Below are 18,090 nucleotides of genomic sequence, written 5' to 3' on the forward strand. Positions count from 1 at the left end.
CCAAGACGTAGTAATGTCTGAAAAGCTTCAGCTTTGCTAAGTTGATGGCGGCTAGGGAGAAGAACAAAAAAGCTCGTTAACGGATTTTCTCCTTCTCTGTTCATTCCTGTTTCCTTCATCTTGAGACGGGGCCCAGCACACTGTCCAGTCCAGCCCCAGCGAGATCCTCCTGCCTCGGTCTCCCCCCTGGCCCAGCAGGCGCCCGTATCCCATGAGCCCCTCCCACCCAGAGGCACTGCGCCCCTCTCCCTGCTCCTCCACCTTACTCCTCAGACACGGGCAGCTGTGTAGTCCCGCGCCGCCCGGAGGGGCTGGGCCTCCGCGGGGACGTGTGCCAGGCTGCCCTGAGCACCGGCTGGGGCCTCCCGCCAGCTAACAGTGCACGCGATTAGCCCTCAGGTGCCTTCGGCAAATTTCACTTCGGTACTCACTAGAGCCTTTCAGTAGGCCCTTCACACGCCTCCCCGAATGCCCAAGGTCAGCCTCGCCAGGACGTGGGGCTTCCTGCCGCAGTCCACAGCTATAAAATATGGATGACCGCAGAGGGAAGCCTGGCTCCCTCCCTGAGCAGCAGTCCTTCCATGCATGATAAACCTTCCGGCAGGAAGCAAATTAATTTTTCTTAATAGCGTTCAATTACCGATTCAGTGTAAGCATGAGACGGCGCGTGGCAAAGGTCCAGATTTCCTCTTGCCCTGCGCTCTGGTTTAGCGGGGGACAATCAAGCCGAGGATCCTACAGAAACCCCAACGCTCAGTGATCTTCAAGGTGACGCCAGCTCTCCCGGCTGTAGCAGCCTGCTCTGGGAGGCCGAGCGCACCTGCTGTGGAGGGATGGTCTGGAGCCTTCCCGGGAACCTCACATGCCGAGGCCGGGACCCCACGGCGAGCGCTGCCACGGCCTCAGCACGCACGCAGCAGCCCTCAAGTGCTTTCTGGTCCTGCCACTTTCCTGCAGTCTTCTTGTTGGTGTGTGTGTGTGTGTGTGTGTGTGTGTGTGTGTGTGTGTGTGTGTGTGTGTGTGTCTGGGGTTGAGCCAGGGGCATTTTACATCTGGGCTACACCCCTAGCCCACTTTCTATTTTATTTGGAAGCATGGCCGAGTTGCTGCGGCTGGCTTTGAACCTGCTGAGACCCTCCTGTCTCAGCCTCCCAAACACTGGCCTGCAGGTGCGTCCCCGCACCCCGCTCTTGTTTCTTCACTTATTTCTGCGGCTCGGATGGGAGCCAGGGCCTCAGGTATGCTCGGCAGGCGCCTCCCCGCCCCCCAGGCTCTGTCAGCGGAGCAGGAGAGCGGCGGGGCCGTGCGGGCCGCGTCCACAGCGTCCACCTGACTGTGGCCGTGCGCTCTCTGGGAGCCGCCTTGCCTCTGTGCCCAGTCCCTCCACCTGCTGGGGCAAGAGTAGCAGCGGCTGCCCTTAGGTGAAGACGGTACACGGAGTGCAGCCGCTCACCGCGCCTCACGCATGACGTCACGGTGTCAGAGCCACGCCGGGATTCCATGGTCGCCCAGTACCAAGGGGGGCACGTGCTGTGTCACAACGCCACCGCCGGGATGGGCGGAAACGGGCTCACGGGAAACGGGACGGGCGGACCTGGGACTGCAGAGCGTGGCTCTCCTGGAAGCCGCACTGGCCGGAGCTCATGCCGCAGACAAGCAGCAGCCAGCAGCCCCATCCCAGCCGCCCTCGGCTTTCCTTCCAAAGGCCTCCCTGGAACGGAGAGGGCTGGGGCGCGCGGCGCTCTGGGCTCCCCTGGGAACGAAAGCTCACTCAGTAAGGCCGCGTTGGCCATTTCTGACCCCACCACAGAGGCAGCAAATATGGTAAAAAAAAAAAAAAAAAAAAAAAAAAAAAAAAAAAAAAACGAGCGTGGGCGAGGCCCAGGCCCCTGCGTGCCTGCCCGACGGCCCCGCCCTCTGCAGACATGGCTCCTCTAGTCCGGGGGAGGATTTCTCAACAGTGGGTCAGAATTCCTTTACAGCAACGGCGCTTTTCTGGGTGGGTACCAGTTGCCTGGAGAGTCATGTAGGTGCTGCTACCCAGGCCAGCCCTCTCTTAGAGTCAGGCCCCGCTGGAAAGCTCTGGTGAGAGCGCAGGGGGCTGGAGGTCGTGGTCTCTGTGGCAGGCGCGCCCTCCAGTGCACCAGCCCTCTCTCCCCGCAGCGAGGGAGCCCAAGTGCGCCACGCACCAGGGACGCTGCCCTTCCCAGGCACCACCTCTCCGTGCCAGCAGACAGGTCACTGCCCCTCTCTTCAATATTCTGTACGAGTCGCCCCCATCTAGCGGGGCACCGCGGGCTGTCCCCCTGCCTCGTGGTAAGGGGCTCGGCCAGCAAAGGGCAGGCAGTGGCGGGACACACGGCTGCTATGTGGAGAAGCCCTCGGCAGACCACGGCCACTCCCTCCGAGGGCCAGGCTCCTAGTGCCCACGCGTCCATCACGCTAAGAGAAAGGCAACGCACAGCTTTTAATCTACTGGCGGCTCAGGGAGATGCAATGACTCAACTCAGGGCCGTGCCCAGGAGCTCTGGCAACCATTCTCAGGAGCGAATACTGCAGGAATTACGGAAGCACAGGGGCAAAGGCTCACAGCAGCTGCTTAAACACCCCCAAAGCCTCCCGGGGTGCGGAGAGCCTCAGGCTTAGAACAGCCCCCTACCCAGCATCCTTCTCTCCCAGCATCCTTCTCTCCCAGCATCCTTCTCTCCCAGCATCCTTCTCTCCCAGCATCCTTCTCTCCCAGCATCCTTCTCTCCACTCTCCTCCCCGCTGGGCCCCACAGGGCGTTCTGAGTCAAACACACAAATGTAAAACGTAAGAGCTACTGATGGCCCTGGCTCTCCAGCTCTGCTGGAGCTCTGGGCTCCACTCCACGGGACGAGCTTCCCACACGAGGGCCCGCCGCCTGAGAGCCCGCTGCAGAGCCGCCAAGTCACCCAGCAAGATGCAGACGCCAAAGCGCTCAGGCAACATGTGGACCTGGGCCACGCCGACCTGGAAGCATCCACGGGGTGCCCTCTGATCTCCACTAACAGGAGACCCCACCGACGCAGAGGCAGCGTCCAGGGCAAGCGCAGGAAGGACTGTGGTAAGACAGGAAGAGCTAGGCAGAGCGTGGACCCTCTGCTCTTCACTGAGCGCCACGTGGAAGAGGACTCAGAGCACACGTACCTAATACACACTTAAAGCAGTGACCCCAGAGGCGTCAAGTCATCCAACTGAGAGCCAGGTGCAGAGGTGCATGCCTGCAACCCCAGAGCTTGGGAGGCAGAGGCAGGAGGATCGCAGGGTTAGGGCCAGCTTCAGCAGCTCAGCAAGACCCCGTCTCGATATAAAAAAGGAGCCAGCTGTGATGCGCGTGCCTGTAATTCCAGTACTTGGAAGGCAGGAGAACCACAAATTCGAGAGGAACCTGGCAACTTAGTAAGATTCTGACTCGAAGTAAAAAAATAAAATAAAATAAAAAGCAGGGTGAGATGGCACACACCTATAATCCCAGTGCTGCAGAGGCTGAGAGGACGGTCGCAGTTTTGAGGCCAGTCTTAGCAACTTGGCGAGGCTCTCAAAAATTTAGCAAAACCCTGTTTTGACATTTTGAAAAGGGGGAGGGATCTGAGGGACACAGCAGAGGTAGAATGCCCCTGGACTGAACACTCCATACCCCCAAGAAGGGGCAGGGAGTGTAGCGCGGTGGCCGAGTACCCCTGGGCTCAATCCCTAGCACCACACCTTAGAAAAAGGCTGCACAACTTATTCTAAGCAAATTATGTCTTAAGTGAACTCAAAGCAGCAAAGACGCAAACCTGGCCAACCAGGCACAGCGCGCAGGCGCCCAGGTGCTTGGGGAGCTGGGGCTGGGCACGGCTTGAACCCAGCCCACTGAGGCCGGCCTGGACGGAGGGAAACGGGAGCCCATCCGACAGCAGGGAGGCTCCTGCTTCCAGGCCTCTCGGGTTTCCTGCTCGCCCGCCCTCTGACCTGATCCACAGAGCAGGGCCCCAGGGCCGGGTGACGGGGCTCCTGCTCTGCCAGCCAGCTCGCCACCACACACGTCACACGCCGGCTCCCCACCGCAGGCACACTGGAGGTGGGAGAGCGAGGACCAGGCCAGATGCCGGCTGCTGGTGGGCAGCAGGGGAACCGGTGCGGAGGCTGCGGAAACCCGCTGGGAAGAGCCGCCTCCTGCACCTCGAGCCCCACGGGTGGCAGACGCGCACCCCAACCAGGTGGGCCCGGGATGGCATGCCACGTGGCACGGCCGAGGGCCTGGCAGCATCTTAACAAGAAACGGCAACGCATCCATGCCAAGGCTGCCCCTCGGCCTGGTGCCACCGAGCCCGGCTTCTCTGGACTGTGGCTGCCACGAAGCCAGGCGGCATCCAGGCTCACCCAGCACTCCGTGTCGGCCACCAGCTGTGATCAGGACGGATTGTGACGATGGGCACTTTAAAGTAATGTGTTGACGGGAAGTCGTGAAAAAAGGCTTTTGCTGATAAAAAAAAAAAAAAAAAAAAACCACTGTATTAAACTTGCAGGCACACCCCCCCCTCACCACAGTATATTTAGCAGTGCTTTTTATTCTTTGCTTTTTGTGGTACTGAGGATTGAACCCAGGGGCATTCTACTTCCGAGCTACAGCCCCAGCCCCATTTTTCTATTTATTTTGAAGCAGGGTCTCACACAGTTGCGGAGAGCCTAAGTAGCTGAGGCTGGCCTCGAACCCATGATCCTCCTGCCTCAGCCTCCCAAGTACTGGGATTACAAGTACGCACCACCACACCCAGCTTTAGCAATGCTTTAAGTCTTGCTAGGATTTAACCTGTTGAGAAGATGCTGGAAGTCGGGCTCTACCTCATTTGTGGTGGCCACACTCAAGGATGCTGCGCAAAAGCAGGTGTGAATTAGCAGGGTGGCCGCGCTGGGAGGCGGCTGAGGGCCGGCACATGCCACTGCCCTCCTGCCACCAGACAGAGGGGCTTCCTGGGTGCTCCAGCCCGGCCCTGGAGGGAGACTGCTCTCTGCTGCCCATGCCCCTGTCCAGAGGCCAGGGTCACTGCTGCTGGTACCCAAGGACGCAGAGGCTGGACCGACAGCTGAAGCCTCTCGCTGCGCGGGAACGACAGGAAGGATGAGGATGTTCGCGTGACCAGGATCAAGGGCCTCTTGATTCTTCTGCCATAAACCGCGTTCCAACAGCAGCGCCAGTAGAGGCTGGCTGCAGCCGGGGAGCCACACCCCACTCCCTGCTCCCGACCTCCTTCCTCCCCAGAGGCTCTGGAGCCAGGGGTCCAGGCTCGCCCTGGTAAGTCCTCGCGCGCTGGCAATGGTGTCGGCGGCTCCTGCTCGGAAAGCAGAACCTAATGCCGGCAAACCTGGGACTGCACAGAGGCACCGAGCCAAGGGAGTCAGGCCAGAGCGCGCACAGCCTCCCGCCGAGCCTCGAGCGCGTCCACACTCTCACAGCAAGGTGAGCCGTGTTCAGAGCCGCCTACAGCAGGCTCCCGGCAGAGCGACGGCTGGAGTCCAGCGAACACTCAGCAGCAGCAATATCTTACATACTTTGCGTGCTTTATGGATTTCAAAGTGCTCAAGAAAGAGTTAAACCCGGGCGCGGTGGGCGCGCTTGTGATCCCAGCATTCGGAGGCTGAGACAGGAGGATCGCGGTTCGCGGACAGCCTCGGCTACTTAGTGAGGCCCTCTGCAACTCAGTGAGACCCTGTTTCAAAATAAAGAATAAAAAACAGGGCCAGGGGTGTAGATCGGAGGGCGAGTGCCCCTGGGTTCCATCCCCCGGCCCGCAAAAAAAGGGAACAGAGTTAGGTCAGCAGTCATTACTCCAGTATGGTGTGGCTCAACCATGCCACCTCTTAGCGTCCAGAACGGCGAGGGCTGCGGCCTTTCTCGGTAAAGGCTAGGATCGCAAGTGTTTGCTTTTGTTTCTATTTAGGGGGGGATTCTTTGGGATTGAACCCAGGGGTATTCTATCACTGAGTTATACCCTCAGTCCTTTTTATTTTTACTTTGAAATAGGCTCTCCCTAGCTTACTGAGGCTGGCCTCAAACCTGCAACCTTCCTGTTTCAGTCTTCCAAGTATTAGGATCGCAGCCTGCGTCACGGTGCGGGGTAGATGTTTGGCTTTTGGGACTAGATGATCTGTCCCAAACACTCAGTTCCGCCACTGTAGCACAAAAGCAGCTATGGGTGATGTGTATACAACTGGGCCTGGCTGCACTAGAATAAAACTTTACTTATAAAAACAAGTGAGAAAAGCTGGGCGTGGTGGCGCACGCTTGTCATCCCACCATTTGGGAGGCTGAGACAGGAGGATCATGGTTCGCAGACAGCCTCAGCTACTCAGGTGAGACCCTGTTTCAAAATAAGGAATAATAAAATAGTGCTGGCGGGTAGCTTGGACGTAGAATGCCCCTGGGTTCCAGCTCCAGCGCCGAAAACACACACACACACACACACACAAAAAAAAAAACCAAGTGGTGGTGCATACTTGTAATTCCAGTGCTTGGGAGGCTGAGACAGGAGGATCGCAGGTTTGGGGAAAACTTTCTCAGCAAGTATTGAGATTCTCATCAAACTAGCAAGACACTGTTACAAAATTAAAATAAAAAATAGGGTTGGAGGTATAGCCCAGAGGTAGAATGCCTCTGAGTTCAATCCCTAAGTACAAATAAATAAACAAGTACATAAACAAATACATAAATGTAGGAATGAGATTTGACTGAGGAATCAACGTTTGTCAATCCCTAGTCTATACTATCATTATATGTTCAGAGAATATAAGACGTAACTTGTTTATTTTCTCAGAAATGTGCACACACATATTTATACCTTTTGGAAGTGGGGATTTAACCCAGGGCATTCTACCACTGAGCTACATCTCTAGCCTTTTTTATTTTGAAATAGGGTCTTGCTAAGTTACACACAGGTCTTTAGCCTGTGATCTTCCTGTCTCAGCCTCCCAAATACTAAGACTATAAGTGTGCCATGACACCCAGCTGAAAAGAGGATATATATAAATGGAACCCAGGGGCCTTTCTACCTCCGGGCTATACTCCCAGACCTATTTTATATTTTATTTGGAAACAGGGTCTCACTAAGTTGCTAAGAGCCTCACTAAGTAGCCGAGGCTGGCTTCGAACCTGCGCGATCCTCCTGTCTCAGCCTCCCAAGCACGGGGATTACAAGCGTGCGCCACCACGTCCGGCCCAAGAGGTTAGTTATGTTTTTACTTAGTAAAATGTAAGGCAATATTATTAGTCTTCCAGAACAGTCAGTAGCTTGTTCTAACAAGCTTCCCTGCTGTATTATTATCATTATTATTATTATTATTATTACTACTATTATTATTATTATTATTATTTTTTTTTTTTGCATACTGGGGATGCACCCGGGGGCATTCTACCCCTGAGCTATGCCCCAGCCCTATTTTTACTCCTTCTTTTGAAGCAGGGTCTCACTGAGTCGTGGAGGCCCTCTCCGTAGCCAAGGCTGGCTGCGACGCTCACCGGCCTCCTGGTGCACGAGCGGAGGCCGCCCGTGGCCTCTGCGGAGCCACGAGTGTGGGTGTCTGTAAGAAGGCCCGGCCTGTGCCTGCCTGGCTCCGGTCGAGGGCTTCAGGGCAGACGGTAACAAGGGCAGTGTGAGTAGCGGTGCACGAGAGGAGGGTCAGGGGAGGCGCTGCTGGCTCAGCACAGCCTGCTCCCTTTCAAGGGTGAGAACACACTCCTGCGGGAAAGGTCGGCCTCCTCTTACAGCCCGATCGCCTGCCTCGCACACGGCCCCGCTCCTCCAGAAGCCACTTCCTCAGCAGTGCCACCCGGACGGAGCTTCCAGAGCGCGTGCCCTGAGGGACAGGCCATAGCCAGCCAAAGCACAACGCAATAAGAAACGGGCAAGGGACTTAACTGACATCTTCCCAAAGAAGATACACAAATAGCCAACGCGCACTTGACAAGAGGCTGAACAGGCCTAAGCATTAGGGAAATGCAAATCGAAATCACAATGAAGAACCACTTCACACTCATTAGGACGGCCGTGAAAACAAACAGAACAAAGCAAAAGACAGACAGACAGACAGACAGACAGACGCAGGCCGCAACCTGGCTACTCGCCAGGCGCAGGCAGGAGACGCAGCTCAAGGCCAGCCTGGCAACCTACCAAAATGAAACACTTTTTTAAAACAAAGGGGTGGAGACGGGTGTGGCGGCGCACGCTTGTCATCCCAGCATTCGGGAGGCTGAGACAGGAGGATCACTGTTCGCAGACAGCCTCAGCTACTTAGTGAGGCTCTTTGCAACTCAGTGAGACATGTTTCAAAATAAAGAATTAAAAATAGGGCTGGGCATGTAGCTTGGAGGTATAATGCCCCTGGGTTCCACCCCCAGTACGGCAAAATAAATAAATAAATAAATAAATAAATAAATAAATACAAAGGGGTGGGGTTGTAGCTTAGTGGTAGAGCACTTGCCTAGCACGTATGAGACCCTGGGTTCAATCCCCAGAGCTGCAAATAATGAAAATAAAATGTTGGGAGTGTACTTCAGTGGTGTTTACAATGCATGTGGCCCTGAGTTGAGTCCCTAGTAATTAACAGTAACAAAATAATACACAAAACTGAGCATTTGGAAAGAGAAAGAAGAGCTGGGCGTGGTGGTGCACGCTTATAATCCCAGCATTCGGGAGGCTGAGACCTGAGGATCGCGGTTCGCAGACAGCCTTAACTACTCAGTGAGGCCCTCCGCAACTCACTGAGACCCAGTTTCAAAATAAAGAATAAAAAAATAGGGCAGGGGGTGTAGCTCGGAGGTCAAATGCCCTGGGTTCCATCTCTAGACCCGCAAAATAAATAAATAAATAAATAGAGAGAGAGAAAGAAGCCAAACATGATGGCGCACACTTGTACTCCCACTACTCGGGAGGCTGAGACAGGAGGATCGCAGTTCGCGGACCTCAGCTACTTAGTGAGGCCCTTTGTAACTTAGTGAGACCCTGTTTCAAAATAAAGAATAAAAAATAAGGCTGGGGTTTAGCTCAAAGGTAGAATGCCCCTGGGTTCCATTTCTAGTACAAAAAAAACAAAAAACAAAAAGGCAGAAGAGAAAGAGCATGAGCAAGGGAAGACAGAGGCATGGGGAGGGGCGTGTTCCAACTCTGGGTTTAATCCTCAGCAGGTGCACACATACAAACATACACAAACAGAAAACAGTAAGTGCTGGTGAAGACGTAGAGAAGCTGCAATCTGTGTTGATGCTGGTGAGAATATAAAAGGTCACAGCCACTGGGAAACAGTAGAACAGTTCCTCAAAAAGTTAAAAGTTGGATCCCACACGACCCAGCAATTCTGCTTCTGGGTATATACCCCAAGAGCTGAAAGAGAGGGGCCCGAGCAATACTCCAATACTCGAACCTCCAAGGTCACAGCACCGCTCTTCACAACAGCCAAGGGGAAAGCAGGCCAAGATTCGCTGACACAAGAACGCTCAACCAATGGGATGCGATCCAGCCTAAGAAATAAGACAATCTCGCCGGGGTGATGGCGCACGCCTGGAATCCCAGGACTGGGGAGGCCGAGACAGGAGAGCGCAGGTTCAGGAACAGCCTCAGCAATTTGCTGAGACCTTGTTTCTAAATAAAAATAATGAAATAGGCTGGAAGTGTAGCTCAAAGGTAGAATGCCCCTGGCTTCAATCACTAACACCACAAGAACAAGAAAGAAGAGAGAGAAAATAAGGAAATCTGCCTCCCCCATATTGCAACAGGGATGAACCTTGAGGACATTATGTTCAGTGAGATAGCCCAGACACAAAAAGGTAAGCACTAAACCATTCCATTTATATGAAGCCCCTAAAGCCAAATTCATAGAGATATAACGTATAATGGTGGCTACCAGGGACTAGAGAAAGGAAATTGCTTAGTGGGTACAGTTTCAGTTTGGGATGGTAAAAAATCCCGGGGATTGGGTGGTGGTGACATGCGTTAATCCCAGTCCTTGGAAGGCTGAGACAGGAGGATCGACGATTCGAGGCCAGCATCTTAGCAAGACCCTCTTTCAAAATAAAACATGAAGCTGGGCTGGAGGTGTAGCCCAGAGGCGGAAAGTTCAGGGGTTCATGTATTAAGGCCACAGAACTAGACACTTAAATATGGTTAAATTTTTGCCGTGTATATTTAACCACAATATTAAAAAAGACAAAGCAGTCAGGGCGTTTCTGCTGAACGTGGGCCAGTGGGCGCGGCAGAGGAGGACGCAGGCCCAGGCTCTGTGAGGGCTCACTGCGATCTGAACTCCTGTGGGCGTCACAGGCAGTAATTAAATTAGGGCGTTTCTATCCAAATCACTGCAGAGGAGGAATGCGGTGATTTCAACGACACCCCCCCACAGTGCTACTGGGGGCTGAACCCAAGGCCAGTCTACCTCGGAACTAAGCCCCTAGCCTTATTTGAAACAGGGTCTCACCAAGTTGCTGAGGCTGGCCTTGAACCTGCAATTCTCCTATCTCAGCCTCCCAAGTACTGGATTATAGGCGAGGACCACCACGTATGATTGAGACGTGAGCAGATCTTAAGGGGTTTCCGAGTCTGGGGCAGATGAATCACCTGGAGAACTTTATGCCGACATCAGGAGAGGTCTGTGACCCTCCCTAAGTTCTCAGATAAATTAATCACCCCACAAAGAAATAAAAAAATGCACCTAAGCAAAGCAAGAATTAAATATCTAACCATGAGTTAACGACGAATCCAGTGAAGATCTCTCTTCTCACCGTTTTGTCTGTCTTTGCATTTTGCGCTCTTGGGGATTGAGCCCGGCGATCGAGCTAGGGTGATCGAGCGCTGGGCAGCAGCCTGGCATTTTCTACTTTGGTTGCCCAGGCTGGCCTCGAACTTACTACCCTCCTGCTTAGCCTCCAGCTTAGCAGCTGGAATGACGGGCACGACAAGAGCCTGGCACCAGAGGGTTTTTGTGATGTCCGTTTCTACAAACACATCCAACAAAACAGTTCTTTGGCCTGCGGTGCCCTGAGCTAGCAGACGCCTCGAATGACCACAAGCACCAGGCCCCACAGGTCTGGACAAGGTCGGCAGGCAGAGGTGGCAGGCGGGACGGCGCGCGCTCCTGCTAAGAGTCGTGGGGACAAGACGGACCGGAAGCCTCATCTCTAACTCACGGACCGCAAGCTTCTGGTCTCAGGCCCCTCCCACTTTAAACATGGCTGAGGGCCCCAGAGAGTTCTTTTTTGCAGTACTGAATGAAAAGAGCTGAGCCGTCTTCCGCCTTGGCAGACCTCTTTATATCTGGAGGAGGAGAATCCCCGCAGATCTTTCGGTGCTTCTCATCTGCTGCGAGGGTCGCTTGCGTGGAGTATGTGGGGAAGCAGGCTGCAGACAGACACGGGGCTCTCCAGATGTGCTGCTTTTGTTCTGAGCCGGCGTCTGGCTTGAGCAAGCCCCCTGCCTCGGCCTCCCAAGCAGCTGGAACTATAATCATGTGCCAAAGGGCAGAGATTATTTGCCTTTGATTCTACATTAGAATATGACAATCTGAAGCCAGCCTGGCAATTTAGAGGAAGATCATCTCAAAATTAAAAAGAAAAGTGGGGGGGGAAATGACAAGGGCCGGCTCCTGAGAACAGTGAGGTGGCGGCCGACGGGCTCAGTAGACGTGGCCCGCCGCTGCGGAGGCTCCGGGGCTCCCCTCACACTGGAACTCTGGGCAGTCAAACACCAGGGTTGGCAAGGCAGGGCAGAGGCCCTGGGAACAGGAAGGATTAAAGCGCCCCTCTGCACCTCCTTTTCTGTGAGATTGGGGGGTGAGCAGGCTGAGAGACTGAGGGGTGCCAGGGAATCAGGGCCCTGACCAGCCACAGATTAAGGACCAAAACTGCAAAAGTCATTGGTCCCCCAAACTCAGTTCTGACCAATCCTAAAAGGACAGATAGAAAACTTCAAGGTTTAAAAGCCCACTCCCCAGGGCTTCGAGGCCACTCTCTTCCTAGGACCCCTCCCCTTTGGGGGGCTGCTTTGTCCTCCTATCTTTCCCTAACTTAAAATAAACTTCCCGCCAGGCGTGGTGGCACACGCTTGCAATCCCAGCATTTGGGAGGCTGAGACAGGAGGATCGTGGTTCGAGGACAGCCTCAGCTACTACTTGGTGAGGCCCTTTACAACTCAGTAAGACCGTTTCAAAATAAAGAATAAAAAGAAAAATAGGGCTGGGGTGTATCTCAGAGGTCGAATGCCCCTGGGTTCCTGCCCCACCTCCCCTGTTTCAATACCCTTCGCTAGTCCCTGGACTCCATCCCTCGAGACCCCCTGGCCAAGGATCCTGGTAGGAGGAGACACCACGTCACCGGGCCAGCTGGAAGATGCTGCTTCAGCGAGTCACACTTGTCCCTCAGATGCTGACGCGTGGAAAAATCACCGCGATGTCACACACCTATAATCCCAGTACTTGGGAGGCCGAGACAGGAATGCGGTTTTATAGCCAGGATCAGCAACTTGGGGGACCTGTTTCAAAATAAACAATAGAAAACTAGGGCTGGGGCATTGGCTCACAGGTAAGGCCCCTGGCTTCCATCTCCAGTACCAGAGAAAACACAACCAAATCAAACCCAAAAAACAGGGCTGGCATATAGCTCAGATGTATAATTTCCCTAGGTTCAATCCCCAGTAGCACAAAACAAACAAAAACGCCCACATTGTGTGTGAGAGAGAAAGAGAGAGAGAGAGAGAGAGAGAGAGAGAGTGTGTGTGTGTGTGTGTGTGTGTGTGTGTGTGTTGTGGTACTATGGAACCCAGGGGCATTCTACCTCCTAGCTACACCCCCAGTCCTATATTTTAATTCTTTATTTTGAATCAGGGCCTCACTGAGTCGTGAGGGCCTTGCTAAGCAGCCGAGGCTGGCTGTGAACCTGCAGTCCCGTCTCAGCCTCCCAAGTCCTGAGATTACGAAGTGCGACCCCTGCCAGTGCCCCATGTGTTAGTGTCACCTCTGCCCTCATCAGAAGCCTAAAGACTGGGCCAAGGTTAAGCTCACAGAAGTAGATGAGAGCCGGGCGTGGTGGTGCAGGCTTGTAATCCCCGCGCTCGGGAGGCAGAGACAGGAGGATCGCGCAGGTTCGAAGCCAGCCGCGCACGCTGGCTTAGGAGACCCTGTTTCCAAATAAAAATGTAAAAATAGGTCTGGGAGTGTAGCCCGGAGGTAGAAGGGCTTCCAGGAACCCCAGTACCACCAAAAAAAAAAAAAAAGAAGTAGATGAGAGTTTCCCTGCCTTTTTACTCAAAAGCACAGATTTTATCCCTGGCAATAAGTGCTGTCGGCTGTTTTCCTTGAGGTGGCATATCCACTTCATCCATTTCAAACAGATTTCTGCCAGTCGCCCAAGTCTGTCACCCTCTTTCCTCCTCGAGGCCCGGCTGCCGGGTGTGTGCTCTAAAAGAGCGTACTTAAGAGCTGAGATTTAGCCGGGCGTGGTGGTGCACATGTGTAATTCAAGCATTCGGGAGACCGAGACAGGAGGATCATGGTTCGTGGCCAGCCTCAGCTACTACTTAGTGAGGCCCTTGCAACTCAGTGAGACCGTTTCCAAATAAAGAGCTGAGATTTAGAAACATGAATAGCTCTTACAATATCAAGGCCATTCTTTCTTGCACACGGCAGGAGGGATGCAACCCCAATGCCTTATTTTGTTTTAATCTGGAAACAAGTTCCAGTTCGCTCTGGCCTTGAACTCAGCCTCCCAGCCCTGGGAGCACAGATCCGCACCACCAGGCCTGCAGTCAAGGCCAATCTTTTTCTTGGTATGTGAGGTACTGGGGACTGAGCCCAGGGGCAGTCAACCTCCGAGCTACACTCCAGCCGATTATCTGGAAGCAGGGCCTTGCTAAGTGGTTGAGGCTGATCCTCCTGTCTCAGCCTCTGGAGGCTACTGCGCCTGGCTCATCACGGCCATTCTTAAGTCTCCCTGCGAGTGGGTGGCGCGGGGATGCCATGGCCACAGCAGGGTTTGGCACCACAGCCTTAGGCGCCGGCTGCTGTCCTCGCAGCGGGTTCACCAATGCAAATGCTGACCGCGCAGCAGCCCAAAGCTCCTGCGGCATCGGAGTAAAAACAGCCAGCCCCGCACCCCCAAAGCGCGGCTGCCCAGCAAGCCCCGCCTGGCCTTGGCCGCGGCTCAGAAGGAAGCTGCTCGTCCACAGCCCCGCCGCTCATGGGAGCGCTCCTGTAGCTCACAGAACGCAAGGCTGCTGAGAATGCTTCTGGCTCCCTCAGAACTCAAGGCTGAGCAAAGGGGGCCCAGGGCAGAGAGGCTGGTAACCAGATGTATGGGGTGTCCTGGCCAGCGGAGAGGGGGACGGAAGCGGCTCCAGGGTGAGAGGGGCGGGGGCAGGGCGAGGTGTGTCTGACAGGAGCAAGGCCCCAGCAGGCCTCAGCGTGTGCGGACAGTCCCGTCCCTCCAGGTCTCCTCTGCACTCCCGGGCAGGCATGGGGAACCCAGGGCTAAAGAAAGAAAGAGTCCAACACGCTCCAGGAGCGCTGTGCAACAGCAGCGCCAGGAACAACTGCACACGCCGCTCTCGCTTCAGTCACTGGGCCCGGACGCACCTGACGCGCACAGGGAGCTCAGGCCCGAGCCCCGCCAAGGGAGCCCAGGGACGGGAACCAGAATGGCCTGGCCCGCAGGACGGCGGTGCGGCTGGGCTGGCTCTCTCATGGATGGGCCTAGGTGTACCAGGGTCGCAGCGTCGGCAGCGAGCCCGGCACTTAGCCTCCCTACGCTGCCCCCCGGGGCAGGCCCACTTGCTGCTCCAAGGCCTTCCCCGCAGGGGAGACTTACTTCTCTATGGGGACACAGCTGCCTGGACGCTGGAGCTGTCATGACACGACCGGTTCCAAAGGCTGGAGTGACATAAGCAACTGCGGACTAGCTGGAAAGCATCCTGCCAAGGTGACACACCTGTTCTGGTGTGTTGGGGGTAATAGGGAGCGAAGGTAAGCAGCCTACCACCGAGCCACACCCGTCCAAAGACACGAAGACACGCCCATTCTGAAAGGGCTTGAGCTACTGGGTGCTGCCTATCTGCTCTGCTCAAGGCCCAGTTGTCACCTGGAAAGGGAGGGCTGCCGCGTGGGACCAGGCCACGACAGGGCACCCGCTGCTTCTCTACTACAGATGCTGCGGCCCCGCACGCTGTGCAATCTAGCACTGGGAGTGAGAAGGCATTACCAAGGTCTTCGGCTGAGGCCCAGCCCCAGGGTGGTAGACGCGGCCGGGAAGGCGCCGAGCGGGGCAGGCACAGGTCGGAAGGGTGGTGGCTAAGAAGGGCCTCGAGAACTCAGGAAGGGGCAGGATGAAGTCCAGGGGGAAAATACCGACAAGACTTACAACCCCAAGACATGGCCTCTGGCATCTCAAAGGACTTTGGGTCCAATAGCCCCAACTTACTCAAATACCAATATGTAGAAAGATAATGTTAAGATGTCTTGTGTTAATATATTAAAGTAAGGGGGAAACCTTGCTCACTAAGTTATACAAATAACGCCATCTTCTTCTACAACAGGCACAGGGGGAGGAAAATCCACCACCCCCAGAGGCGGCCTCCCTGCTTGAGTCAGGGTGACAGTGAGCCCTCAATTTCCACATGTTCTTGCACTCCCAAACAAATGAAGGGCCGGGCCTCAGGACTGGGAGGAAACCAAGAGACAGACTTCCTCGTGATTACCGGAAAGGCGGCCTGGCCTCTGCACTGACGGGCTCCTGAGGGCGGGCTCGCACAGCGGCTGCCCAGAGACCAGAGCCCCGCAGGAGCCGGACAGTCGGCCTCTCCGTGGCAGCTATTCTGGGATCAGACTGGAGCGAGCTCCTGAGCACTGCCCTAAACAAGAGCTGTGGGGCTAGCCGAACCCTGGGGTGAAGCTGAAAAGTCAATTTTACCTAAAGAAAACAAATCTTTTTTATTTTTTTGGTAGCGGGAATTGTGCTCAGGAGTATGCTACCTCTGAGCTACACCCCCCAGCCCTTTTTATTTTTGCGGTACTAGGGATGGAACCCAGGGGCATTCTACTTCCGAGCTACACCCCCAGCCCTATTTTTTATTCTTTATTTTGAAACAGGGTTTCACTAGGTTGCAGAGGGCCTCACTAAGTAGCTATAGCTGGCAATGAACCGCGACCTTCCTGTCTCAGCCTCCACTTAGGATTACAAGTGTGTGCCACCACACCTGGCTAGCCTTTTTTATTTTTTAAACGGGGTCTTGCTAATTTGCTGAAGCTGGCCTCAAACCTGCAATCTTCCTGTCTCAGCCTTAGCACTGGAATCACAGGCTTGTGCCACTATGCCCAGCTTGCTTCTTTTTTATATTGGTAAAAATAATCTGCTTTACAAACACTACTGCCAGCACATCCGCTTCACGGATGCTCTGGGGGCCACAGCTCTGCCAACCCTACGGGCTCACATTCCTGTCGGGGCCATGGCAGCCTGGGGTCGTGGGTGGCACTCAGTAAGCCCAGAGACACAGGAACACACACAACATTTTCTTTATGGCTTGGTTTTTTGTGTGGGATACTGGGGATGGAACCCAGGGGCAGTCTACCTCTGAGTTATATTCTGAGCTCTATTTCATTCTTTTATTTTGAAATGGTCTAAGTTGCGAAGGACCTCAGTAAGTGCCTGAGGCTGGCCGCGAACCTGCAATCCTCCTGACTCAGCCTCCTAAGTACTAGGTTACGTGTGTGAGCCACCATGCCCAGCTTTTATGGCTTCCTTTCTGATACAGGAGGCATGGCTGGAAAACCAAGCAGATGCAAGTGGGTCAGAATGGCACAGCCATTTAAGTAAAGGTTCTTTTTGGCGTCAGAGTCTCATTTTAAACTAATACCAAAACATCTATTTTGAAAGCGTGTTAAGTCAGGAGAAAGGACCGCTGCACACAACCTCTCCAGTCCACGGCCTCCTGTTCTCACAGGAGTGCTATCTGGCCCTTCCGAGATGAACTTGTCCCTCCCTCCCTCCTGCCTTTCTACCCAGCACTGAACTGTTCCCTCAGCCCTTTTAATATTTTGTTTTAAAACAGGTCTCGCTAGGTTGATGAGGCTGGCCTTGAACCTGCAATCCTCCTGTCTCAGCCTCCCTAGTTCTGAGATTATAGGTATGTACTACCATGCCTGGCTAAGCTTGCTTCTTCTGACTCGGGGTGTTTTTGGTATGGGGGACGGATCCCAGGGGTGCGCTATCTACCCTCAGCTACACTCCCAGTCCTTTTACTTTTTTTCTTTTTTTTGCGGGTCTGGGGCTGGAACCCAGGGGCATTTGACCTCCGAACTACACCTCCTGCCCTATTTTTTATTCTTTATTTTGAAACCGGGTCTCACTGAGTTGCAGAGGGCCTCACTAAATAGCTGAGGCTGTCCCCGAACTGTGATCCTCCAGGTCTCAGCCTCCCGAATGCTGGGATTACAACCGTGCGCCACCACGCCCGGCTTCAGTCCTTTTACTTTGAGATGGTGTTTCACTATGATCCTCCTGCCTCAGCCTCCGGAGTCATGGCTGCAGGCCTTCACCATGGCTGACAGACACAGCCAGGCCAGGAGAGCCCTGAGGCGCAGACGTGGCTCCCTGGGCAGCTGGCCTCTGGCACTCCGCACCGGTCTCCACAGCAGGCAACCCCAACATCCTCCGGCCTAGTCCCCGGGCGGCCAGCCTGCACAGCCGGGCCGCCCTGGCTCAGCACTCCGACTCGAGAAGGAAAGCAGAGACCCGCAAGTGGACACAAGGGGCACGGGGAACTTGCCTTTTCCGTCTGTGGCTGATGCTTCTTGTAAATGTCTGATTGACCTAAAAATAAACGTTTGGAGAACAAAGTTTAGCTGGCAAATCTGCTCTTTTCGTTGGTAGCTCTAGCAGCCCGGGGCCTCGAGTTCCCAGGTACACACTAAAAGCTCAGGCTAGATGACGCTGGGCACGTTCCCTCGGGGTCTGGCGCTCACGGCTGCGAGGCAAGGCTGCCCTCTGCTGGCCGAGCCCGTGGCTGCGATCCGGCAGGACTTGGCATACATGACTGGAGGGCTCTAGCTCAG

The 18,090-nt window shown here is 54.6% G+C and overlaps 1 protein-coding gene across 1 annotated transcript in view; it reads right to left on the reverse strand.

The window, feature by feature from the left end:
• GPR107 (G protein-coupled receptor 107) overlaps positions 1-18,090 on the reverse strand; it is a gene marked incomplete at both ends in the record, with an annotated part of 60,818 nt that overhangs the window by 8,870 nt on the left and 33,858 nt on the right. The window contains 2 exons of the mRNA XM_080708871.1: positions 2-51; positions 17,805-17,848. Of these exons, the coding sequence (XP_080564997.1) occupies positions 2-51; positions 17,805-17,848 (94 nt within the window). The remainder of the gene's footprint in view (position 1; positions 52-17,804; positions 17,849-18,090) is intronic.

The sequence above is a fragment of the Muscardinus avellanarius genome, assembly GCF_963383645.1.
Source record: "Muscardinus avellanarius genome assembly, chromosome: 13".
In the NCBI taxonomy this organism is placed as follows: Eukaryota; Metazoa; Chordata; class Mammalia; order Rodentia; family Gliridae; genus Muscardinus; species Muscardinus avellanarius.